This window comes from Kryptolebias marmoratus, linkage group LG8 (assembly GCF_001649575.2).
Source record: "Kryptolebias marmoratus isolate JLee-2015 linkage group LG8, ASM164957v2, whole genome shotgun sequence".
NCBI classification, from domain to species: Eukaryota; Metazoa; Chordata; class Actinopteri; order Cyprinodontiformes; family Rivulidae; genus Kryptolebias; species Kryptolebias marmoratus.
This window is the reverse complement of record NC_051437.1, coordinates 28,031,168-28,056,892: the sequence shown is the minus strand read 5'-3', so window position 1 is coordinate 28,056,892 and position 25,725 is coordinate 28,031,168. Positions and strand designations below refer to the sequence as shown.

General features: G+C 46.4%; 3 protein-coding genes and 1 long non-coding RNA gene across 8 annotated transcripts in view; 1 reads left to right on the top strand and 3 right to left on the bottom strand.

The window, feature by feature from the left end:
- The window catches only part of kif3b (kinesin family member 3B), an 8,197-nt gene extending 2,453 nt beyond the window's left edge, over positions 1 to 5,744 (bottom strand). Inside the window, exons 1-6 of one of the 2 annotated variants that reach the window (XM_017439731.2) lie at positions 5,672 to 5,744; positions 2,319 to 3,789; positions 2,140 to 2,241; positions 1,932 to 2,054; positions 1,721 to 1,839; positions 501 to 617 (exon numbers count right to left, since the gene is read on the bottom strand). In XM_017439731.2, the coding sequence (XP_017295220.1) occupies positions 501 to 617; positions 1,721 to 1,839; positions 1,932 to 2,054; positions 2,140 to 2,241; positions 2,319 to 3,704 (1,847 nt within the window). In that variant the 5' untranslated portion in view covers positions 3,705 to 3,789; positions 5,672 to 5,744. Of the gene's footprint in view, positions 1 to 500; positions 618 to 1,720; positions 1,840 to 1,931; positions 2,055 to 2,139; positions 2,242 to 2,318; positions 3,790 to 5,671 lie in introns of those variants that run through there. The other variant, XM_025002418.2, reaches the window with a different exon arrangement.
- A 668-nt stretch (positions 5,745 to 6,412) lies between these two features.
- LOC108250038 (kelch-like protein 7) lies at positions 6,413 to 11,842 on the top strand. Of its 3 annotated transcripts, none has more exons than XM_025002420.2 (13): positions 6,413 to 6,535; positions 7,017 to 7,132; positions 7,198 to 7,300; positions 7,385 to 7,478; positions 7,758 to 7,882; positions 7,966 to 8,141; positions 8,887 to 9,061; positions 9,302 to 9,441; positions 9,754 to 10,000; positions 10,489 to 10,684; positions 10,842 to 10,924; positions 11,028 to 11,208; positions 11,707 to 11,842. In XM_025002420.2, exons 2-13 carry the CDS (start codon positions 7,043 to 7,045, stop codon positions 11,777 to 11,779), a joined length of 1,683 nt encoding a protein of 560 aa, XP_024858188.1. In that variant the 5' UTR covers positions 6,413 to 6,535; positions 7,017 to 7,042; the 3' UTR covers positions 11,780 to 11,842. The 3 variants fall into 3 exon arrangements, with proteins under 3 accessions (XP_024858188.1, XP_017295212.1, XP_024858187.1); XM_017439723.3 differs by having other exon boundaries at positions 10,842 to 10,939; XM_025002419.2 differs by lacking the exon at positions 6,413 to 6,535 and adding an exon at positions 6,660 to 6,890 and having other exon boundaries at positions 10,842 to 10,939.
- Positions 11,843 to 12,324: 482 nt separating this feature from the next.
- Positions 12,325 to 16,822, bottom strand: pofut1 (protein O-fucosyltransferase 1). Its single transcript, XM_017439722.3, has 7 exons — positions 16,652 to 16,822; positions 16,295 to 16,416; positions 15,390 to 15,572; positions 14,584 to 14,696; positions 14,056 to 14,248; positions 13,742 to 13,984; positions 12,325 to 12,737 (listed from the first exon to the last, which is right to left on the bottom strand). Exons 1-7 carry the CDS (start codon positions 16,788 to 16,790, stop codon positions 12,543 to 12,545), a joined length of 1,188 nt encoding a protein of 395 aa, XP_017295211.1. The 5' UTR covers positions 16,791 to 16,822; the 3' UTR covers positions 12,325 to 12,542.
- A 1,552-nt stretch (positions 16,823 to 18,374) lies between these two features.
- LOC119617290 lies at positions 18,375 to 19,138 on the bottom strand. Of its 2 annotated transcripts, none has more exons than XR_005233520.1 (2): positions 18,882 to 19,138; positions 18,375 to 18,715 (listed from the first exon to the last, which is right to left on the bottom strand). It is a non-coding gene; the product is annotated as an uncharacterized LOC119617290 (long non-coding RNA). The 2 variants fall into 2 exon arrangements; XR_005233519.1 differs by having other exon boundaries at positions 18,889 to 19,138.
- Positions 19,139 to 25,725: the final 6,587 nt, after the last annotated feature.

Here is a 25,725-nt window from a genome sequence, read left to right as displayed (position 1 = left end):
CTTCGGTCGCTGCTCCTGCACGCTCCCGGCATTCTGATGTTAACAGGAAGTGACGTCACGTGTCTTCTTCCTGAGTTATTTGGGGTTATTTTGTATTCCACGCTACACAAACCCACAAAGAAGAGACTAGACCGCAGAAACGGTGGCGAATCACCTTAGAAACAATAAATATTGGGTTAAAGTTGCAAAAAGTTTGCTTGATTTTACGTTTAACGGGCTCCTGCAGGCCGTGACTCAGGTGTGTTGGAGCAGAGGAAACGGGTCAAACCTGCAGGATGGTTCTGATCCTGTTACCTTCGGCTTCAAATTGAACAGAAACACGTTCCAGTTCTCTAAGATCTGCTTCCTGCTTCCTGAGTTTAGATTTAAAAGCAGCTCCTTTCAAACAGGAAGCTCTCTTCAGTTACATTAAATTAAACAAACTTGTGTAACTGAGGTTTTAAAACGTGGAAATACTAAATGTACTGTTTGCGTTCCACGTGAAGAACGCTGCGGCTTACTCCTCGATCCGAGTGATGGCCTTCAGCTTCCAGCACTCCTCCTCCTCGTCGAAGAACGCCCGGTGGAGGATTTTGTTCTTCTCCTCCGAGGGGATGAAGTTCTCGATGATCAGGTGCCTGAAAGACAAACGTCGGGCTGAGACTAAGGGTCAGATCCACAAATCACGACTGATTAGAACCGTTTTCTGTTTCCAGGGAGGAACTTCTCCATCACCACAGCCTGGGTCGGTTCCTTCAGGCTGGACCGGACCCTGCAGCTGTCCATGAGGACGAGACGAATGTCCTCAGGAGGACGGTTTGATGGCTGAGCTGTCAGGAGGAGCCGAGGTCAGGCTTTCCTAAGACCACCGAGTCCAACTGACAGGCACGGTGGTGGGAGCATCATTTTTATTTATCAACCTTTATTGAAACCGGAGCTTGAACCCAGGACCTTCTTACTGTGAGGCAACAGTGCTGACCGCTAATCCACCGTGCGTCAAAAAACCTCCGAATTCGTCCAACTCGAACCAGCAGCTGGACGGTTGAAACTTGGACAGTTTGGTCCAGAGCTGGTTCCTGATTGGATAAAGCATCAGAGCTGGTCTCTGATTGGATAAAACATCAGAACTGGTTTCTGATTGGATAAAACATCAGAACTGGTTTCTGATTGGATAAAACATCAGAACTGGTTTCTGATTGGATAAAACATCAGAACTGGTTTCTGATTGGATAAAACATCAGAACTGGTTTCTGATTGGATAAAACATCAGAACTGGTTTCTGATTGGATAAAACATCAGAACTGGTTTCTGATTGGATAAAACATCAGAACTGGTTTCTGATTGGATAAAACATCAGAGCTGGTTTCTGATTGGATAAAACATCAGAACTGGTTTCTGATTGGCTAAAACAGGCTAACATTAAGCTACTGGATCCTCCCCCTTCCCAAATTTGCAGCTTTGACCTGAGTGAAAACTTGTGGACTGTGATTAAAACCCGGTTCTGTTTCAGGAAACCAACCAGTTCTTAAAGAACTCCAACAGTTCTGCCGAGGAGAAGAAGAAGAAGGAGGAGGAGGAGGAGTCAGATTTCCACCAGCAGCTCGATGACGGAGACAGAAAGCCCGCGGTCCAGGTGACGTTTAACCAGATATCGGTGGAGGTGTGAAGATAAATCTGAACCCTGTCGATCGGAGAACACGAGAAGAAGGATCTGAACCTCCGGCTCGTTTCTGCTCCTTACTTGAGTTTGAGTTCCCGGGTGAGCTCGTTCTGGGTCTGTTCCAAGTCCTGGCGCTCCTTGATGTGCGCTTCCTGGATGTCCTGGATTTCCGCTTTCACCGCCTGCAGCTTCGAAAACAGCTGGAGGGGAAACGAATACGGAAACCGGAGTTAGCGTGAGTTTAACCCGTGATGAGTGAGCAGAACCGGCCCGGCCCGGCACGGCCCGTTACCTTCTTCAGCTTCTTGGTTTTGATGTCCACCTCCTGCTGCAGCGAGCTGTACGTCTCCTTCAGCTCCAGGGTCTCCTCGTCGCGGCTCTCCATCTGCTGCTGCATCTCTCGCTCCCGCCGTTTCTGACGACACAGAGCGTCGCGGCATTCAGGTTCCCGGGCGAACAAACCCGAGCCGCGGCTCCCGAGACGGACGCTCTGGTTTTACCTGTTCGGCGATTTCGTGCCTCTTCTGCTCTAGGATCCTCTGCTGCTCGTTGGTGCGATCCACGATGTTCTTCCCGCCGACGAGGAGCTTGCTCTCCATCGCCTGGACAGGAAATCAGAAAAACAAGAATGAAGATTCCGGGTCGGGGAAGGGAAGCGGTCGCTGTCCCGGCTGCCCACCTTCACTTTCGCCGCCAGCATCTCTCCCGCCTCCTTCTCTCTCCTCAGATCCTCCATTTTCCTCTCCTTCTCCTTCAGCAGCCGGGCTCGCTCATCAGCCACCAGACTGTGATCCTCCATGATGGCCTTCTTCTCCCGCTCCAGCTTCTCCTGCTGCTCCCGCCAGTAGTCGCCTCCCTCTTCGTTGTCGTCGTCCTCCGTCTCCCCGTCCTCCTGGTCGTCCTCGCCGCTGCCGTCCCTCCTCCTCTGCCTCCTCTTCTTCTTCTTCCCGACGCGTTTCTCCAGCTGCTCCTTCAGCCTGGCGATCTGCTCCTGAAACTCGCGGAGCAGGGCGTCCTTCGGGTCCTCGTTGATGCGCGGCTTGTTCTTGATGTTCTTGGCCCGGTTGGAGTAGCGCAGCGTTGTCAGGGTCTCCTCCAGGTTGTAGGACGCCGGGCCGATGTTGGCCACCATGACGGTGCGAGCGTTGCCCCCCAGGGAGTCCTGCAGCAGGCGGGTCAGCTTGGAGTCTCGGTACGGGATGTGGCTGCTCCTGCCGTCCACCAGCGCCGAGATGACGTTTCCCAGCGCAGAAAGGGACAGGTTGATCTTCGTGGCTTCTTTCAGCCGCTCTCCCTGGGCGCCGGTCTTGGTCTGCCTCTCGCTTCCTGCCAGATCCACCAGGTTGAGCTTCCCGACCCTGATGTGGTTCTCCCCGTCCACGCCCAGCTCGCTGCACTCCACCGTGATGACGAAGATGGCGTGGGAGCGCGAGCTGTGCTCGTTCATGTTGGTGGCGCCCACCGAGCGGTTCTGGTTGCCCACGTTCATGACGTGCTCGATCTCCCGGACGCTCTTGGTGACGAACGAGGACAGGTCCTTGACGTACACGCCGGTGTCGGGCCTCTCCCGGAGCTCCAGGCGCCGCGCCTGGTCCTGGGAGAGCAGGTCCCGGATCTCCTCCTGGTAGATCTCCAGGTACGACGCCCTGACGAGGTACTGCTGGTTCTGGGAGCGCGAAATGTGCGTGAAGATGTGCTCGAAGGAGTTCGGGATCACCCCTCTCCTCTCCGGATCGTTCCTTATTCCCTCCATGGTGTAAGTCTTTCCCGTCCCCGTCTGGCCGTAAGCGAAAATGGTCCCGTTGAAGCCGAAGAGAACCGAATCCACCAGGGGCCTGAAGGTCTCGTCGTACAGGTCCAGCTGCTTGGAGTTCCAGTCGTAAACCGAATCGAAGGTGAAGACTTTGGGGAGCTCGCTGGCTTCCCGGGGATTCCTGACGATGATCTGGCCCAGCTTGACGTCGACGGAAACCACGCGCTCGAAGCCCGCGGCCCGCTCCTTCTCGTTCATGGGCCGACACCGGACCACCACTTTGACCGACTCGGAGCTCTTGGTCTTCGACATGATGGGATGGCGGGAGTCGCCGCTCGGCACCTCGGGTCGTCACACCGCCGCTTCAGGAACGCTTCGCCGACAGGAGTCCCCACGTCTGAAACAACCAAACAGGAAGCTCCGAAAACTGAGTCATTACTGGTCATTTCCCGCTCGCGTATCGGCTTCTTGTTTATTCAGCGACTTAGCGTTTCATAAAAAATGTGCCTGAACACGACAGACGGAGACGGTTTTGTGTCTAAAGATAAAAAAAACTCACAAAGAAACGACAAGAAATTGGATCTGGGGACATTTTAAACAGGCAATCTGTCAAAAAGACAATTTGTCCCCGATTTTGGTTATAAAAATGAGTTTAGAGTAAAATAGGACTTATTAGTAGATGATAAACTCAGACGCCATTAACCTTCTGTAAATACTTTTTATTTTAGGTTTCCTTTTGTCCTCTGTCTTCCTCGTTTAAAGGGGGACACGGCAAACTGTCCCAAGTTTCTGCTTTTTGTCGTTTGAAAGTGGGAGACTTAAAAAAAGGGTAAATTTTTCCTGCAAACGCAAAAATTAACTCTAAACGCATCTTATTGTCCCAATCCACGAGGACAGGCTCCTTTTCTTTGTCCTAACATGTGAAGTTGCCAACAAACGTCAACAATTTGTTAGAAATCGTTCATTTTTTTGCGTGTTACAGACCTTTAAGTTCATTTTACGGCTCTGGACAGATTTAATTTAACGTGATAAACGTCTGAGTCGACTGTAAAGGTTGAAATGAGCGATTTGAGATACTTTAAAAGAGCCACGGCTGCAGGAAAGTAACTTTTTAAACTTTTTTAACCTTCGTTGCAACGAGCCGTTTGCGGAGAACTCGGTTGCTTTTGACAAAAAGCTCACATTTAACAAAAATTGTTAAATGAGAGCTTTAAACGAGCTTTTAAATGATCCCAAAGTCATTAATCCGGGTTTAAACACTGGAATCTTACAGAACTGGGATAATTAACGTCCTGAATGACCATAAAACTACAGGAAACTTTCTCATCCGTCACAAAAAATTGGCAATAATCTGTTAATTTTTTATTAAATAACTCGCATTAAACCTTAAAGATTGAGTCTGTTACTGAGGGTAATTATACAGTTATTAGTTTACTTTCCTACATTTTGTTGGTGTAATAAAAAAAGCTGTTCTGATGGATCCAAATGGTTCATTTTTAGGAATTTATGTGGCTGAAAACAGGAACTAAAAGGTCTGTTAGGTTGTCTTTTTGGGGATTTAAGGAAAATTGAGCAGCTTTTTTGTCAAAAATTACACCACAAATAAGAAATAAATCACTACAGGAGGAGACAAATGTAATTCTGGGCACTTTTCTTATAAATGATGAATGCAGATTGCCTTTATTTCAACCTATTATCCAATAAATGTTGCTTTTTTTAATTAGGATTTGATTTAATCGCTAATCAGACATAACTGCTTTAAAAATGGAAGTAAATTTAGACAAGATAAGGACTTATAAGTGAATTATTTTGATCCTACAGTGTTTTAATGCTGTTTTTAGCAGAAAAAAACACTAAAATACAGCTTAAATGAGAGGTTAGGGGCTTAAATTAAGCTGCTCAGGTTGCAGTTTTCTTTATATTTAAAACCCAAGCAAACTGGTCAAAACAGCCACAGCCTTAGGCTATAAAAGGGACTGAATAATTGACTAAAATGAGTTAAATCGGAACAAAGTGAGGCCGTTTTTAGCTGTCTGTCACAGTTAGCAGTTAGCCGTTAGCTCGCGTTCAGCGCAGCCGGGAGAGGGACCACAACAGCCGGCCTAGCAACGGCCAAACACCGCGGTAACCTCGGCTACAAACCCCGGCTGAACGCTGCCCGAACGCGGGACACCACCGCGAACCGGACGGGCTCGTTTGGAGCTCGGATCCGGGGCGGATCAGCCACGAGAAAAACGGCGACGTTTCTTTTTTTTAAACCAGTTTGATCCAAAACTCACCATCGCGCTGCCGTCCGGGGCAAGCCAACCGCTGGGTCCGCACCGTTCATTCTCCGGCGCACGAACCGGCGCGCTCGGTCAGAAGATTTAAAATGTATCTACTTTTTGTTGTTATTGACACCAATTATTAACCCAGTACACTGACATCACTCTGAAGAGTCGTTTCTGTCTGTCAGGTGTTTTAAGATGAAACGTCATCCTGCAGGGTTTTATCTCTATTTGACGCTTAAACTCCTCCCACCCTCGCCGGTTGTTGCCTGGTTAATGCGCCGGCGGACCGGTAAGGAGCGGACCTTTTTTTGTACAATTCAGCCGCTGATTGCGTCTCTCTCCGAAGCTTTACGGTGCTCATTTAAAGGGGAAATGAAAAGTGTTTTTGAAGCTAAAATTAAAAAAAGAAAGTCATGAAAGGTGCTTTTTCTCAGGGTCTCGCATTAAATATATATATACACTAATTTAAAATTAATAATAAAAGATCAATGTTTACGATACTCCATTTAATGCTTTAAACCCCTCCCTCGCCGGTTACCGTCAATTCTAGCTGGTTAATGCGCCGGCGGACCGGTAAAGAGCGGACCTTTTTCGAATAATTACAGTACTTAATTTCATGGCACTTCCTTGTGCAGGCTTTTATTTTTTCAATTTTTTTTTTATTACTTAAACTCCCCCCCTCGCCGTTTATCATGGGTTTACGCGCCGGCAGACCGGAAAGAAGCAGACCTTTCCTTTTTTTTTAATCAAGCCTGGAAATAATCAGCCTCTGATTGCGCGTCTTTTCGAACATTTACGACGTTTAATCACCTGGCGCTTTAAGAACAGGTGACAGCATCACATCAGCTTGTTTCCTCCATGTCTGGAGATCAGGTGAGGCTCATCAATCTTATTATTTTTTTATTTTTAGTGGTGTTTATTGACTGATGTGTTGTAGTTGTAAAATATGCTCCTCTCTGGAGCATCTAGAATAGGATTTAATGTGATTACATTTGGGTTTGCTTCCCTAAAAGCAAAACACAGTAAAAAAAAAAAAGATTAATAACGCTCCAGATGTGCAACAATATTGAGTCACCTCCTTATTTTATTTTCATTTCTTGCAAGTAATCCTGAACACGAGCTTTCTGAAGGTTCTTTGAAGCTTTAATTTTGACTTTTAGCTGAAAACTTCTGCATGTCGTTAAGCCACTTTGAACACACCTGAGTTAACAGGTTCTCAGCAGAGCAGGTTGGTCCAGCTGGTTGAAATCAGGCGTTTTGGGAGCAGGGATCTGTTTGTGGATCCAAGTCCCAGCAGGTTGAACGTTTGTCAAACCATGGTGCTGAAACTGTTTCCTTTTTTTTTAAATGGAAGTAAGCGGTTTAGGATCAGCCGGACAAATGGAAATGGCCTCGAAGGAAAAGACCGGGAGGATCGTTTCCGACCAGTGGTCCGACATTGGGAAGGTGGTGAACGCGTTCAGGATGGAGGTGAGGAAAACGGAGGGCTCCGGCTCCGTGGTGGTTCTGCTTCATCCCTTCAGCTCTTCCTGCAGGGTGTGCTGTGTGATGTGACCCTGGTGGTTCAGGGGAGGCTGTTTCCCGTCCATCGCTTGGTCCTCGCCGCTGCCAGCCACTTCTTCCGCCTCATGTTTACAAGTAGGCAAAGCGGCGCGTCGAAAACTATCATAAATGTGGAAATAAAATAGTTTGAAAGTCACTTGATGTGGTTTTTATTTCCAGCAAACATGCAGGAGTCCGTGTCTCAGGCGGTGGAGCTCCATGAGGTTGAGCCTGAGATCATGGAGCAGCTGATTGGATTTCTCTACACGGAACGGTGGGACTCTTTGTTTCCACATCTTAATCACATCTGCATACTTTATTTTAGCTATTAAAGCATGGAAACATTCAGCTCAATCAGGAGATAAGTGCCGTGACTTCTGGGTTTTTCAAAATAAATCCCCCGTAGAAAAGCATTCCTCTGCAGTTCTTTCAAAAAAACAATGTTTGAAATCGTCTGCTTTAACTGTTCAGCGTCCGCGGTGTTTCCACGGAGCGTGCAGAGTTTCCTGGTTGGTGGAACTTCGTCAGATGTTTAGTTTATTTTTGGTTTCAGGATCTCTGTGAACGAGACGAACGTCCAGTCGTTGCTGCTTGCAGCCGACCGGTATCACATCTATCCTGTGAAGACGACGTGCCTGGAGTTCCTGGAAGAACGGACCGACGCATCGAACTGCTTGGGTACTGACACACACACACACACACACACACACACACACACACACACGCTGTAAACACTCACTGACCCGGCTGGGCTCCTGCAGGTATATCAGCCCTGGCAGATTTGCTCGACTGTCCGAGGCTGAAGGCGAAGGCAGAGCGGTTTGCTCTGCGCCACTTCACCAAAGTCGTCCAGTTCGAGGAATTTCCACGACTAGATGTGACTCGGCTCGTGAAACTGCTGCAGCACGACGACCTGACGGACTGTACCGAGGAGGAGGTACCACTTCTGATTTAAAAACCCAAAACTTCCAAATTTCTTGTTTTTTTTTTTTTTTTTAATATAGGGTTTGGTGTCCCAGTAACATCCATCATTCCAGACCAATAAAAGAAAATCAAGTTTTCAAACCAGCACCATCTTAAACAAAAGCAACTTGTTTCCAGGTGATAGACCCCCCCCCCCCCCCCCAAAAAAAAAAAAAAAAAAAAAAAAAACTCAACAAACTGAATATTTTGAAGCTTTTTGAGATGGAGAAACAGAAAACTTCGTTGCCGGCTCAGAGCTCTTCAGTGGAAGTTTTTCACGGCTGGGAAGAGGAACTCATAGATGGTTTGACTCCAAACTTTTACTCTTGATTGTGACAAAGTCTATTTCTGGTTTAAATGAAAAGAAGGAAAAAGGTGAAGCTCTCGATTTACCGGTCGATCTACGTTCCTACCCTCATCTATGGTCACGAGCTTTGGGTAGTGACCGAAAGAACGAGATCGCGAATACAAGCGGCTGAAATGAGTTTCCTCCGCAGGGTGTCTGGGCTCTCCCTTAGAGATCGGGTATGCTTTTTAACAGTTAAGCTTCACCCATGCCTGAGCCATGACATCAGCATATCTGATTGAAATGCGGCTCTGGTCGTTTTCACTGAGTGAAGACTCCATTTTTAAACGAGGTTTTTGGAGCCGAGAAGCACGGGTTCCTAGATGTAACCGTTCTCCCATATTCCTGTATTTTGCCGTCTTCTGGTCTCCAGGTTTACGATGCGGCGTCTCTCTGGCTGAGGCACGATCTGCCCGGCAGGCAGCAGCATCTGGAGGAGGTGCTGAGTTGCGTCCGCTTCCCTCTGATCTCCCAGACCTTCCTGCTGAGGACGGTGCAGCCCGAGCCCATGATCCAGGACAACCCGAAGTGCCTCAGCATGCTCCTGAGTGAGTGAACGAAGACGTAAAGTCTTGTCGAAGTCGGGAGCGGTGACTTTTATGACCGCTGTCAGAAATGAGGGGATCAGCAGATGTTGTTTCTGTAATAAAGTTAAAGAACTTCCTCCAGGACCGGTGAGCCCATCATTTTTGACAGAGGTTGTATAACTCTGTGTAGTCTCTCTGGATTTCGGCTAAATTAGTTTTATTTTCTGGGTTAACAAAGCACAACCTGCGCTTCTGTCCAAGGTGCGATGGGGTACCACCTGCTGCCCAGGAAGGACCGCAAGGGCCTGTCGGTGAAGACCCGATCTCGCCGCAACCAGATCCAGCGGATCGCTTTGTTTAAAAGCTCAGCGCCTCACATCTGCCGCTACTTCAACCCCAAAGTACCTCCAAGTTCTTACATGTTGAACAATGTCTTTGTTGGACCGTTTAGTCATCTTCTAAAGCAGGGGTCTCCAATCCTGGTCCTCAGGGCCACCATCCTGCAGGTTTTCCTTGTTTCCCTGCTCCAACACACCTGATTCAGAGGTTAAATCACCTCTTCATGTTCTGCAGAAGCCTGTTAATGATACACTGATTTAAATCAGGTGTGTTGGAGCAGAGGAACAGGTAAAACCTGCAGGATGGTGGCCTTCCAGGACCAGGATTAGAGACCCCTGTTCTGAAGCGTGCACCATTGTGGCTCTTCCATGTAGGACTACAACTGGACGAACTTCAGCTGCAGCTTCGAGGAACGCCGAGAAGCCGCAGCAGTCTACTGCGACGATCTGGTTTGCGTGCTGGGGGGCTGGAACAGAAGGGGCTTCGTCAAACGCATCGACTGCTACAGCGTTCGGCAGAGGATCTGGTTCTGCAAGTGGGAGCTGCCCAGAGCTCGCACCAACATGGCTGCCTGCGCTTCCCAGGGGAAGATCTACGTGTCGGGGGGATCGTATGAGAGATGTGAGTACGGGGCGGGGAGTGTTGATTGGCTCTCAGTAATGAGGGCTTTCCACCGGTCTGTAGCCGGCGACATCTCACGGTCATAACCAGTGGTCTCCAAATCCTGGTCCTGGAGGGCCACCATCCTGCAGGTTTTCCTAGTTTCCCTCATGTTCTGCAGAAGCCTGTTAATCACCCATTGGAGCAGAGGAACAGGTAAAACCTGGAGGATGGTGGCCCTGAGGACCAGGATTGGACACCCCTGGTTGGATCACGACCAAAGGAAGAAGATCCCAGATGTGAGGGCCTTTAAAGATGGCGTGAAGTGCTCTGTTATGTGTGGAAAACTCAGAGTAGAGCCGGTTTTCCAGGCAGCTCCAACAGGAAGGAGTTCCCAGAACTCGTTGTTTTTATATCCTTTCCTGGTCGGGGAATTCCTCGGGATGTCCGGGTTCCTCTCCCGGACCCGTGGCGTCGGTCTGAACGCGTCCCGACTCGTCTGCTTGCAGGGGGCTCGGCTCTGAGCCTCTTCGAGTGCTTCGACACGGAGACGGAGTCGTGGGAAGCGGAGCCGAGCATGTCGGTGAGCCGCTCCGGCCACGGCTCAGTGGCGGCCAACGGGCTCGTCTACGTCTGCGGGGGAAGCAACGGCATCTCCCGCAGGATCGTCAGCAGCTGTGAGGTCTACAACCCCGCAACGCGGCAGTGAGTCACGGCTTTTACAGATCTGTAGAAACGACAGCCCTCTGTGCTGTGGTCAGTTAGCTATGGCAGCCATCTTGAATCAAGCTGATCCCGATCTGTCCAGTGGTTTGAGACGTTTCACTCAACAAATGCGTAAATGTCCCCGCGGCGTTTTCAGGTGGACGACGTTGTGCTCCATGAGGCAAGCCAGGAAGGACCACGGTCTGGTGGCGGTCCAGAACCGGATTTATGCCGTTGGAGGTCAGGGCGCACAAGGTACCGCAACCGCACCGACCTCCCGAGGAGCACGGTGATTACCTCCTACCGGTTTTATTTACAGAGATCGTTGTCTTTCTTTTTACAGGCTTTCTAAAGTCGGTGGAATATTACGACATCGCCACAAACGAGTGGCGCGCCGCCGCGTCGATGCCGTGTTCGCTGCTGGTGAAATGTGCCGCCGTGGGCGACGTGATCTACGTCCTGGCGGGCGAAAGCCACGACGCCGATCTTCAACAGGTTATGGAATACCACATCGACTCAAACAGGTTGGCCGCCATTTTTTTCCTTTAATAGAAATCAAGAACTGATATTTCACTGACTTGAATCGAAGAGTTTTGCTGCCTTTTATTTGTTAAAATCACAAAAAACGTGAAATTGTTGCCGCCAACGATGCGCTCTGTGAGCGATCATGTAATTGCACGTTTGTCTGTCAGCAAAATATATCAGATATGGATTTTAACGCAACTATTAGATAAAAATCTGCAGCTGAGGACTTCAGAGTCGGCCTGACTCAAGATGGCCGCCGCAGCTAACCAACCTTAAGCACGAACGTCTCAGTTGTGCAGATTTTGGGCTGTAGTTTGGTGTGGTAGTAGCTGAGAGTCATCCCAGCACGTAGTGCTGACGGGTCGGACGTTTCCTCATCGAATACACGCTTTAATTTTAATTTCCTTTCGAGGCGATAAAAGCTGTTAGTCCGAGCAGAACTCCAGATGTTTTCACATCATTTTATTTATTTTAATTTTTTATTTTCTCTCCTCCAGCTGGGTCACTTCTTTCAAGGTGAGCCCGTTTCCATTTAAAGACTCTGTCATCTGTGTGGTCGACTCGAGCTAAAACTTCTCCATGTTTGTTTAAAAAAAAAAAAGCTGAATTTTAAGTTTTTCGTTTTTTATTAAAGTGTTCTTAAATTTTATAATAAAATCCTTATTTTTAGCTGGTTCTCATGAAGTGTTTTTTTTATTTTGAGTGGAAATAAAAAGTTAAACGGAACCAAATCTGGAAGAAACTTTAAATTTGGTTTGCTGATCGATTTATAGAAACGAGGAAAACGTTGGAAAAAACCTTTAAACAAGTTGATTAAATTGGGTCAAACTTACACCTTGAAGGAAAAAAAACTTATTGAAGTTAAATGTGTTTAAACTGAGTTCAAACGATGAAGTTGTGCAAATTTTAGTTTTCTAAAATGTTTAAACTTCAACGTTTTACTTAAACCTTAGAATGAGACTAATCCAGTCTCTTTCAGTGACTTTTAAAGGATTCAATCTTAGACAAACTGTAGAAATCTGATCTGCAGGAGGTCCCTGATCCCAGGATCGAGTGATGAAGTGGCTTTTTGTCACATTAAACATTTAAGAATGAAGTTTAGGCTGTTATTTCTTTAAAAAAAGACTAATTTATTGGTCAAACATAGAAAATTCTACCTAAAAACAATTCTTACTGGTGCAAATTGCATCACTGGAAAGGTTGTGCATGTGGGAGAAAGTACAGTTCATCAGTTTGTAAATCAGAAGATGGACGTCTGAGCCGTCAGTCAACATGTCTGCAGGACGGGGGACAGGCAAGCGTCTCTGCGCTCGTGTTCGTCTCTGTCCGGCGCTTAGAGTTCCTCCCGGCGGGGGACTCTCCCAGGCTTGTCCATGCCGAAGAAAGAGGACGGCAGGCCGCGGACGTCCCTGTCCCGCTTCACGAAGGCGGAGAAGGACGAGACGCAGTTACCGACGAAGTGATCGGCCCGGCTTAAGATGTACAAATCCATCTGGGCCGACTCGGGCCGCAGAGTCGCCACCTTCACCTGCGAAGAAGAGGGAAGGATGCTTAAAGATTCAGATTTAAATACCTCACTTTATGAAGTTATTAAAAACACAAACTAATCTGTAGATCTTCATGCATTTACCTCCAAAAATGAGATGTTAAAACTTTAATTTCTACGTTTTTAAAATCAATAAAATTACACTTCTCAGCCTTTAATTTATTTCACAAACTGGAGAGAATTTCCTGTTTTCAATCTGTCACTTTTTGATTAACAGGAAAAATAAATAAATATTTAGTAGTTTTTTTTAAAACTGGCTCATAAGAGCAGCAAAGTTCAACTCCAGCCCCAATTCCCAAACAGCTGGAACGTCATGGAACACGGCGAACATTTAAACTTTATCTTAAAATCATTCCTCTATATTTAGACGCAGTTTTCCCAGACTGGTGAACATCTGTACATCTTTACTTCTGACAAATTCAGCCTCTAAAACTGCCCATTAACCTGATTAGCTGTGAAATGCTCCTCCGGCTGCTGCTTACTCACATCTTTTGGTTTCTTCCTGTCATAAAGTTCAACATTACATTATTTAATGTAAAGTTTAAACGTATCATAGATTTACTCTGCTCCATTGTGATTAAAATATGGGTTTATGAGATGAGTAAACCATATAGTTTACATCAGGGGTGTCAGACTCCAGGCCTCGAGGCTCCGCTGTCCTCTGAGTTTTAGGTGTTTCTGCTCCAACACACCTGATTCAAACTGTTTAATCACCTCCTCATCAAATCATCAGGTTCTCCAGGAGCACGGCAACAAGTCGTTCATTTAAAGCAGGTGTTTTAAAGCAAGAACACGTCTAAAACATGCAGGAGATCGTAATATGACCAGTAAAACGTCTCCGGAGCGTTTCTGTGATGTGTGTAAACATTAAAATTAATTTCATGGAAAACCGCTCCAAGGACGGGAGTTAAGGAGCCTCGGTTTCGTCACCCTGACAGCGTCTGGTTAAACCCCGCCCCCTTTAAGGGTCCTGATGCTGAACCCACCTTCCCTTTGAAGAGCTTCTCTATCTCGCTCCTGTGGGAGTCGGAGTCGGTGGCGATGAAGACGGAGCGAGCCGAGGTCTTCTTCACCCACAGTTTGACGGCCCTGCGGATCTCCGTCAGGTCGGGGAGGCACATGGTCGCGGTGAGGGGGAGCGCCGCCTGACGGCTGTAGCCCACACACTGTGGGGAGGCCATGAAGTGAGGCCCTGCGTCGCCGCTCTCCAGCAGCCTGCAGGCGTTTTGCTGCGAGGAGGGAGGAGTTAAACTTCTGCACGTTAAACCGGTCCTGGTTCCTGTAAACAACCCGGGCTCACCCAGTCCACGCCGATCCTCAGGTGGATCCCGACGTACGGCCGGGTCAGCAGCCTGGCCATGTGCTCCTCCCCCAACGCCACCATCTTGTCCGACCACACCACGAAGCGCTGCAGCCACACGTGCTCCTCGATCACCGGGAACTGGGCCGGAGCGCCGGGCAGAGCCAGGACCGGGTGCTCGGTGGGAGGAAACCTGATCCAGCAGCCGGAGGGGGGAAACGGGAGAATTAAAAGAAATGCACGTCGCCCGCCGCCTTTCATCTTGTTGTTGTGTTGAGAAATGAAACGTTGTAGTTTCAGTTAAATTTGACATCAGTGTGTCGGGGTGACTCTCAGCTACAAACGCATCAGATTTTAGGTCATTATCTGTAAAACTGACTGAATTACAGCCTTTCTCTGTTCGCCAATGTGGATTAGCTGTGGCGGCCGTGTTAATCAGCTGTAGAGGAACACCCAGTAGTTCAGGAGATATTTAGCTAACAGACAAACGCGCCCCGGTCCTGTCCGATAACATCGTCACACACTTACTTCTTCATCCACTGCGGTTGATGGTAGGCGCCGAAAGAAATCCCACCGAACAAAACGGACTCGTCGAAGTCGACGCCGACGTACTCCCAGAACGGGCCGAACGGATTCCCGTCCTGCAGATAAATCAGAACCATCGGTCCGGGTCAGACAACTGAAACCTCAGCGTTACGGCACACGGAGTCCTGGAAGACAGAAAGCGTTCAGTTCCAGGGTTTTATCGGGACTTAAAGGAAAAAAATACCAGTTTTTGCCTCAAAGATTTTATATTTTGTGGAATAAATTCAGAACCTGGTGAAGACCAAATCATTCTTCTTATGTCCTGATACGTAAAACCTTAGAACCTGCTCTTCTTCTGTGGTATTTAGTGACCACAGGAGCTCCAAACCTTTTATCGCCCTGAACGTGAACAGCTGAACCTTTAATACGACAGCAGAGTTTGATGAGGAAGCCTGGGGTGTTACTGACGGCAACAAAGGATGTTTAATATCAAAAAACAAACAAACTGGACGATAAAAGTGAAAATAACCTCCAGGTTTTCATAACTAAGACGGGAAAATAAATCAGCGAGTTCATCAGAACTGAAATGAGTTTCATGTCATCATCAGGGAACTGCGATCGGATCACAGGTAGTTCCTTCAGGTCTGCGTGGGGTCGGGTTTTAATGCCAGGTGTCCGTCTAGGACGCGGGACAGAACCAGGAATGAACCGCCCCCCCGGAGTCACCAAAAGGAACCATTTCTTTCCTCCGCTGATCAACTCTTTACCCGATAATCTGATCAGCGGCTTCAGAGAACCGTTCCTCTGACCTTCATGGGGCAGGACTTCTTGTCTTCGCTCCGCTGTGCAGCAGCCTCAAAGCAGTAGGCTCTCCTCTGACCCAGGGGCCAATATCTGGGGGCCAGCTTCTGCATGAAGTCCTCCAGACTGACCACCCGGTGGAAGGCCGACAGGGCCTCCAGCTGGAAGAACTCACTGTAGGGAACGTGAACCTGAACGGGGACAAAAAGGTTAGCTTTAATAAGAACAGCATGTTTGTTAGAAACTCTGCGTTAGTCTGTCTGTTAGCAAAATATCTCATGAACCACTGGATCAATGTTACCGAATCTCTCAGAAGGTGACAAGGTTTGGCTCTGAATCTGTCTCTACATAAGACGATCTTAGTTTAACACTCCGGCATTGAAGCGGCGGGCGATATGCATTCCCTTGAGGAATGCTACGCCTGTCCACTGTCCTCCAGGAGGACGGGGAGTGAGGACAAGAGGTGAAGAAGAGAGTCCAGGCAGGATGGAGGAAAGTTTCAGGAGTGATTTGTGACAAAAGGGTGGCAGCAAAGGTCAAAGGTCAAAGGAAAGGTTTACAGACAGCGGTGAGAGCGGCCATGTTGGACGGTTTGGAGACAGAACAGGAAGTGTCAGAGCTGAAGATGTTGAGGTTGTCCTTGGGAGGGACGAGGACAGACAGGATCAGGAATGAGGACATCAGAGGTCCAGCACAGGTTGGAGGACTGGGAGACAAAGTTAGAGACGGTTTGGACATGTCCAGAGGAGGGACAGAGGGATGTTAGAGACAAAGAGGACAGATGACGCAGAAGACAGAGTTAGATGGAGAAGGAGGACTCGCTGAAAAAGTGAGCAGTCAAAAGAAGAAGACAAATCTTTAGAGGATTTCAGATGTCTTTAATTCTTGTGTTGGGGGACAGGACTGTACTCACATTGGTGTAAGGGGGGGTGTGGTGACGGTACACTATCCAGGGAGGGACAGCCAGGGTTCGGTTCAGCATCTTAGCAAAGGCCAGAGATCCCAGGAAGTGGTCTGCCTGGTTCCCAAAGCGACCTGAACGAAAAAAGAGCTGAAGCTTTTAATGTGTTTACTGAGCTTTACTGTCTTTCAGCTGGAAATACTTATAATTCCGCGATGTTAGACACGTTTCTGAACTGATTAATTCAGGTTTCACACGCATCTGGCTCCGTATTCCGAACTTCAAACTTATGAATGAACAAAGTTTAGGTTGCATTAAGTTTTAGCGGCTGAAAATAGAAAAAATAATCGAGTTAAAATCCAGATTTACCCATGCAGGGACAGTACAGCACGTATCCGTTTTCATCCCACTGAAGCTCTTCGGCAAAAACCCGACAAACGTGGAGTAAAAGTAAAAAAAGAAAACATTTCGGTCTGAGACGGTCGGATGCTTGTTGTTGAACCTCCATTGCTCTGCCTTTTCTTCTTCTACGGTTTTTTTAAGAGGTTGCCAAGCAACGTTTAGGCGCGTTACTGCCCCCAGCCGGCGAAGAGCGGAACAGGAAGGCGAAGTAAAAACAGGTGATTTATGTTTCAAAAAATTGCGCATTTGTTTATTTTGTGCTCTATTTCCTTTAATTCCAACACGACATGGATTCCTCTGCTTCCCCCTCCCTTACCCCTTGCACAGTGAGGCAGGAAGGTACGAACATTTATATACATATGTTTAAAAACCGACGCACATCAGGGGCGGTACACTTCTTCCAAAAGCTAGCTGCTAACTAGCCTAGCTTCAAAAGTTTGCTATTAACAAATTAGCAACAGTTCTAAACTCCAGCAGCTAAAAGTTACTTGGTAACTAGCCTAGTTTAAAAAGTTTTCTATTATTATATTAGCAACAGTTCTTTTAAACTCTAGCTGCTAACTAGTTTATTTTATAAATGTGCTACTTACAGATTAGCAACAGTTTTTTGAAAGGCTAGCTGCTAACTAGCCTGGCTAGCAGCCATGCTATTTACAGGTTTGCAACGGTTATTCCAAAAACTACCTGCTAATGCTAGCCTAGGTTAGCATAATAGGCCTGCTTCTATTGCTTAATCATCAATAGAGGAATTTTACATTTTTAATTAAAAAAAAAGGTGTAACTTTAGTTTTTGGGATTTAAAAACTGACTTTTGAATTCAATAAACATAAAAGCTGTTTTAAAATACGTTTAGCAAAACCTACGCTAACCTTATAGGCTACAATGCTAAAGTAAATTCAGACAGCTTGTTTACTGATTCTTATTTTTAGGTAAATATTTGATGTAAAAAATTTCATATTTAATATAGTGTGTAAAAAAATATATTGATTGTTGTTTTGTTTCTGTTTGTGTGGATTTAAAGTGCAATCCGGTGACGTTAGCATTCCCCAGGATTGCTCTAATTGGCTAATTTTAAAAATTTTGAGCTCAAACTTGGCGTGGTAGTAGCTGAGAGTCATCTGAGTGCTAACAGGTAATTTAAAGTCTTTGGCATCCAAAGGGGACACGTCTTCCTTTAAGGAATAATACTTTTATTTATTTTATTTTATGTTATTATTCCATTCTTATTGGCTCATTAAAGAGGTAATGCACGGTTCACAATGAAACAATATAAATATATATATATATCTTTCTTTGCCTCTGATTCTTCTGCAGAATCAGATGAACCCATTCAGTCCAACGATAAAGACTCAGACAGAACGAAGGGCAGCGCTACCAGATTTTTATCGTTATGCGTTCGTCAAGAGGCGTCCACATGTGCCCTCAACGTGCCCGAACGGCGCATGGCGGGTCGGCATGGTAACGTGTGGCCTGGGGTGCGGTCTCCAAACGTTAATTTAGCCGTGCGGATTCTCTGCCAGCCTGCCTCGTTCGACTCAACCAGCTGATAATTGCTTAAATATGTCGCATTAAAGAGCTCGTTATCCACCACTGAGAGGTCGGGCAACATGGCCGCTGCGGTCTCCGTACGATGTTGCTGATAATTGCTCCAGATCAAAGGCGATTATAAGGAATAAAGAAGCAGCCGAAACAGCAACGAGAAAACTTCTTTATTCAAATCAAAGTCTTGCAAAGTTCCAGATCCTTCATTTTGAAGAGTTTGAGTTTTCCTGCTCAGGTTTCTGTTTGCGTCCTTCAACGTTTTCTCCTCTTGTGCTCAATCACTCGTTTCTTTTTTTTCTTTTCTTTTTCTTCCGACGCTCGACAGCTGGCTGCTCTTTCCTTCTTTTCCTGTGTCGTTCTCGGTGTCTGCTCCTCCCCCCATCCCTCGAACACACACTGTTTTTCATTGTGAGCGATGACAGCGATGATAACAATGCAAAGAACCACAACTCGCAGCCGGAGAGCACGAGAAAGAGGCCAGAAGTGACACTAAGAGAAAGAGAGAAAACCGTCTTTCAGGTGAACTCGTGTTGTGGCTCAAAACAACCTGGAAAAAAAACACTGAAACCTTCTCAGACTTTCTGTTGACGCCTCTGACTCAGTGTCCAGGCTTTCAAAGATCTTATTTCCCCTTTTGAGCCTTTGAGTTCCTCACCCCTAACCTTGTGTGGCTGCAGAAGAAGTAGTTTCTTTAGGAACTGTGCACACACGTACGCGTGTCACGCGTGTTTCCTGCGTTTTTCTGCCTCTCGCCTCTGTGCTGCTGGCGCTCCGACCGCGGCCTTTCACAGAAAGGGGAAACCAGCCAGCCGAGCTGCAAACGGCCCGCCTCCCGTTGACCTTTCTGTGTTGTTCCCGACGACCCGGTTCTCGGTTCAGCACGAGGCTGCGCGCGTCGCCTCGCCGGTTTTGGCGAACAGGAAACCCGAGGCGGTTCTCCTCGAACGCAACATTTTTTACGTCGCAGAGTGAAGAGCGAGGGATGAGTTGTTTCCCTAAAAGTCAGAAAAGAAAAAAATCCAAAACTGCTAAAGAGACCGAACAGGTTCTTGGATGTTTCTGCAAAAACGCTGAACGAGTTCCGTCTGATTCGTTGGCGTTAAAACGAGCAGAACAGTAGCTAAAATCGGAAAAACAGTAGCTTGAAGCTAAAATGGGCAAAAGTGTAACTAAAAGCTAATATTAGCAAAACCTAGAAGTAGCAGAAGTTGAGCTAAAAGCTGAAATCAATAAAATCGGCTCTGACTCCGTGAAGGAATGCATATCGCCCGCCGTTTTTTGGTCAAACCTGGAAAATAACATACGATTACAGTCTGTGTTGTGAGCGACTCTCAGCTACTACCACACCAAATCTTAGCTCAATGTCTGTAAAATCTACTCAGTTATAGTGTTGTTGTTTTTTTAGCTGTGGCGGCCATTTTGAATTGGGTCAGCTCCGAAAGTTAATCAGTTGTAGACGTCCATCCGGTGATTACTCCCTGAAAGTATCGTTGAAATCCGACCAGCGGTTCATGAGATATTTTGCTAACAGACAGGCAAAGTGCACACATGTAATTACATGATCGCCTGCCTGTCACGGCAGTGGCGACACCTGAGGCCACGACACGGTCGCCGTGAACCTACGCCACCCCGACGGAGGTGAGCGTTTCTGTTGTTGACTTTAGGTCTCAGCTGTGATGCTCGGCTCCACCCGTCCTCCTTATCGACCTGCTGCAGGCGGGTGATATCAGCTTGTCTCCGCCTCGTCACGGACCTCCTCGCCCTGGGCCCGGTTTATCTGCCCCAGACGTCCCCCGGGGACAGTCCTGGACGTCCCCAGGACCTTTAACTCCAGCAGCTGAGACACGAAAACACAACGTTTGTTTTCACGAACCCGTTAAAGGCCTCGAAGGAATGCATATCACCCGCCAACTTTCAGAGTTTTTAATCTTAAAAATATGGGATGACTCTCAGCTACTACCACAACACATTTTACGTCGGTATCTGCAAAACCGGCCGAGTTCGTTCTGTTTCCTACGTTGGCTGTGGCGGCCATCTTTTTTCGGTTTAGCTCCAAAAGTTAATCCGTTGCAGACGTTCATCCCGTCGCTTCCTTCTGAGGGTTTTACTGAAATCTGGATATTTTGCTAACAGACAAGGTTTTAAAACAAGATGTGAATTTAGCTGTTTTTAGCTAATGTTTTACCACTTTTTGTTACTTCTGTTTTTTAGCTAGCATTTTGCTGCTTTTAGCCTTTAGCTAGTGTTTTGATACTTGTGGCTTTTCGTTTGTATTTTCCAGAGTTTAGCTGCTGTTTTGCTTTTTTTGCTATAATTTTGCTCCTTTTAGGTAGTATTTAGTTGCCTTCAGCTAATGTTTTGATACTTTCAGCTAGCCTTTTGCTATTTCTGGTATCTGGCTAGCGATTTGCCGCTTTTAGCTTGCATTTTGCGACTTTTAGCTTTTAGTGTTTTGTTATCCTTTTGCCTCTTTTAGGGTTTAACTAGCAGTTTTGCTACTTTTATTTAGCATTTAGCTGCTTTTAGCAAATGTTTTGCTACTTTCAGCTTATTTTGAGTATTTAGCTGCTTTTAGCTACTGTTTGTTTTGAATTTGAGCTAGCATTTTGCTTCTTTTTGCTCTTAGGTAGCATTTACTTATTTTAGCTAATGTTCTACCACCTTTGCTAGCATTTTGCTGCTTTAAGCTAGTGTTTTGATACCTTTGTTTTTTATTCAGTGTTTACCTGCTTTTAGCTAGTCTTTTGCTTCTTTTAGCTAGCCCTTTGCTACTTCTGGTTTTTAGCTAGTGATTTGTTGCTTTTAGCTTTAAGCTTGTGTTTTGATACTTCTAGCTTTTATTTAGTATTTTGCTGATTTTAGCTACTGTTTTGGTTTTTTGGCTGTAATATTGCTACTTTTAGGTAGTATTTAGTTGCTTTCAGCTAAGGTTTTGCTAGTTTCAGCTAGCCTTTTGGTCATTTTAGTATCTAGCCAGCATTTTGCTGCTTTTAGTTTTGAGCTGGTGTTTCGATACTTTTGGCTTTTGTTCAGTGTTTAGCTGCTTTTAGCTAGTCTTTTGCTTCTATTTGCTACCTTCAGGTTGTAGCTAGCATTCTGCTACTTGTAGCTTAAGCGCCTCAGTTTCAGCTCCTTCAGCTCGCAGCGTTTGGTTGATAAAACCAAACCTTTGAATGCCGGCGGTTTCCTTTCCAACCTGATTATTGCCCGTCTTTGCTAATGTAAACCGCCCATCTGTTTTAAACTAAACACACACTCTCACACACACACACTCACACACGCCACAGAGGGACGGATGCAGTGTTTTCTGGTGGCGGGGAAATCCTCTCCAGATGTGAACAAATCGTCCCGCTTTCTAACGGCCTTTCTGCTCTGATGCTGCTCTGGGAAACCTGTCGGTTGTTCAGATGACAGCAGAGCGACTCGGGAGTCCGAGGAGTCTCCCCCAGAGTCTGAGGAGTCTCCCCCCCGGAGTCCGAAGAGTCTCCCCCAGAGACCGAGGAGTCTCCCCCAGAGTCTGAGGAGTCTCCCCCCCGGAGTCCGAAGAGTCTCCCCCAGAGACCGAGGAGTCTCCCCCAGAGTCTGAGGAGTCTCCCCCCCGGAGTCCGAAGAGTCTCCCCCAGAGACCGAGGAGTCTCCCCCAGAGTCTGAGGAGTCTCCCCCCCGGAGTCCGAAGAGTCTCCCCCAGAGACCGAGGAGTCTCCCCCAGAGTCTGAGGAGTCTCCCCCCCGGAGTCCGAAGAGTCTCCCCCAGAGACCGAGGAGTCTCCCCCAGAGTCTGAGGAGTCTCCCCCCCGGAGTCCGAAGAGTCTCCCCCAGAGACCGAGGAGTCTCCCCCAGAGTCTGAGGAGTCTCCCCCCCGGAGTCCGAAGAGTCTCCCCCAGAGACCGAGGAGTCTCCCCCAGAGTCTGAGGAGTCTCCCCCCCGGAGTCCGAAGAGTCTCCCCCAGAGACCGAGGAGTCTCCCCCAGAGTCTGAGGAGTCTCCCCCCCGGAGTCCGAAGAGTCTCCCCCAGAGACCGAGGAGTCTCCCCCAGAGTCTGAGGAGTCTCCCCCCCGGAGTCCGAAGAGTCTCCCCCAGAGACCGAGGAGTCTCCCCCAGAGTCTGAGGAGTCTCCCCCCCGGAGTCCGAAGAGTCTCCCCCAGAGACCGAGGAGTCTCCCCCAGAGTCTGAGGAGTCTCCCCCCCGGAGTCCGAAGAGTCTCCCCCAGAGACCGAGGAGTCTCCCCCAGAGTCTGAGGAGTCTCCCCCCCGGAGTCCGAAGAGTCTCCCCCAGAGACCGAGGAGTCTCCCCCAGAGTCTGAGGAGTCTCCCCCCCGGAGTCCGAAGAGTCTCCCCCAGAGACCGAGGAGTCTCCCCCAGAGTCTGAGGAGTCTCCCCCCCGGAGTCCGAAGAGTCTCCCCCAGAGACCGAGNCCCCCCGGAGTCCAAAGAGTCTTCCCCCGGAGTCTGCGGAGTCTGAGGAGTCTCCCCCCGGAGTCTGAGGAGTCTCCCCCCGGAGTCCGAAGAGTCTCCCCCCGGAGTCCAAGGAGTCTCCCCTGGAGTCTGAGGAGTCTCCCCCCGGAGTCCGAAGAGTCTTCCCCCGGAGTCCGAGGAGTCTCCCCCCGAGTCTGAGGAGTATCCCCCCCGGAGTCCGAGGAGTCTCCCCCCGAGTCCGAGGAGTCTTCCTCCCCCAGAGTCTGAGGAGTCTCCCCACGGAGTCTGAGGAGTCTCCTCTGGAGTCCGAGGAGTCTCCCCCCTGAGTCCACCTCATGAGTCCTCGGAGCGCTGCGTCTGGGAGGGGCAGGAAGTCGGGACGTGGCGTTTCACGGGATGCTTAAAAATCCCTCCGCGGCTTTAAATACCAAACTGCAATCAACCCGACCGCGGCGCGATCCAAATAAACAAACAGCCGTGCGAAGAAAGAAGCCATCTTTAAACCATCAGGGACCTCAGCCGGGTCCGGGTTTGGGTTCTGTACGAGCGGGAAGATTTGGCCGAACGGCACAGAAACGTCCGAGAAAAGATCAGAACTCTGCGCTCAAGAAGACGTCAAGGAACAAACTTTACTTCAGAGACAAACACAGAAAGTTCTGCACAAACTCGTCTGATCGGGTCGTTTAAAGACGTAAAAGTTGCCAAAAACTAGATTTTTTAATTGAATCTTCTGTCATCTTTAATAAAAACCCTTTAATTCAGCTCCAAACTTCTCTCCAGGTCATTAAATGGTTGTTTGGGGGATGAAGGAACTCAAACTCATCAGGGGTTTTTGTTAGAAAACAACAAATGTTCCCCGCCTTTGTTTACGTTTTGTAATTGTTGGCAACAAAACACGACTCAGCTGATCTCATTACAGATTATTCTGCAGACGTTTGGAGCTGAATGACGGGAAATTAAAGGGTGTTTTTTTTTATCACAGATGATACAGAAATAAAAACAAGAAGCCCTCAGAGAGCTCAAAGCTCCGCCGAGGCGTCAGATTAAAGAACAGAACGATCCGGATCAGAATCTGGATCAGAACCAGAATTTAATCCCAACATTTCATCCAGATCTGATCCTTAGTTTTTACCTGATCTTTGCTGACACAAACGGGAACTAAAGGGTCACATGTAGGAGCAGAGACCAGGTTTTAACAGAGAGGTGACCTTTGACCCTTGACCCCATGTGCCTTGAAATCAACAGGGATCACCCCTGACCCGTGAGGTGTCCAGCTGTGCAGTTTGACATTCCTTCATCAGACTGTTGGAGAGTTAGAGAATCGGGTCAGCTGTGGTGCTGAGCTTTGACCTCATGACCTTGAAATCAATGGTGATCTTCCTTCGACCTAAGAGGTGTCCAGCTGCAGAGTTAGAGCACGGGCTGATCTGTGACCTTTGACCGGATCACCACTAGAATCTGATCCCTTGTTTCATGTTTGACGTTTCCTGAAGGTTTCATGACGGTGCTCAGTGTTGATTAGGCGGCCATCTTGAACTGATTCATCCGCCTCTGATTAATGAGATATTTTACTAACAGATCAGGCGTTACATGATTGCCCGCCGCTCACGGTGGCTGAATTTCAACCAATCAGAACTCCTGAAGGAGCCGAAAGCCGAACTTCCGCAAACAAAACAAGTTTTTTATAAACATTAAATCAGAACAGCTCGACTGCTTTTCAAAATAAAAGTCTGAAACGACACAACCCTCTGCTTTTGTTTGGCAGCGGAAACCTTTTGTTTTTTCAAAATAAAAGCAGCTTTTTAATTACTTTAAAGCTGAACGTTTACTTCAATCGTGTTGATTTATGAGTTAAAGCTGCTGGTTTTAGTTTTAAGTTTTATTTATTTATTATTATATCAACAAAAAGTCTTGTCCTGCGCTGAAATAAATTCATTTAAATGTTGTTTGAAAACTTTTAGGACGAGAAAAAAACACAAATAATAATAAAACTAAACTTTAAATGTTGCATTTAACACAAAAACATTAAAAACTGAGAAAGTGAGACGTTTTAAACATTTAAAAAGATTAAAATAAAAGAATAAAAGGAGGTTTATAAACTCCAGAAAAAAAACTTTTAACTGAATTTAATTTGTTTTATTTTAACGTTTAATAATCGTTAAAACGAGTCGAGACTTTCGTGTTTAAATCAGTTCAGGAGCTCAAGTGAAATAAAAACCTGTTTTAGATTCATGTACATTAAAGTTTTATCTTTTTTTCTTTAAAGAATCTGATGTGAAGTTTGAATCAACAACAGTTCAAACAAAAATAAAAATCTGGAAAAACTTCGGGACCAAAATCTGCAGCTTTTAGTTGGTTTGAATGTTTTCAGCTTAAAATATCTTTAATTTTATTATTTTAAACCTTTTATTTGTCAAATAATAAATCAGCAAAACGTCAACAACAAACATTGTTTTAAAATTAATTTAGATTTTATTCAGATACCAGAACTTTTTATTTGCAGCTGAAGAGTTTTTCTTCTTAAAACATTTAAACTAAATGATGTTATTAGTTCAGATTTATTTATAATTAACACAAATGTTTATTTTCTAAAGAATCTGTTTATAAAACTTTAAATACAGAATTAATTTACAGCAAAGAAAAACAACAAAAGGCAAAATAAATGAAATCAGAAACAAAGTTTTATCTTATTAAACTAAAATAGACTTAAATCGCCTCACAAATCTGTTTATTTCATTGATTTCATAAAATAAAGTGAATTTTGTTTTTTAAACATTATTATTTTTTATTTATTTGATTTTAAGGTAATAGAAAAATTTGTTTATTTGTTCTGTAAACAACAAGAAGAGTTTTTATCTCGAATATTAAAGATTTATTTTAGCTGAACTCTTTGATGCAGGAAGGAGTTTATTTTTAATTTTCTTTTTAAAATTTATTTGTTTTTTATTGTTTTAGAACCAAAGTTTGTCGAAGATGAAAATAATCTGCAGCTTTTTGGTTTAAAAACGGATTTTATTTCAGGAAAAAACTAAAAAAAATTCTGATTTTAGAAACTTTACAAACTGAAGACCTTCAGGAACTCCACTC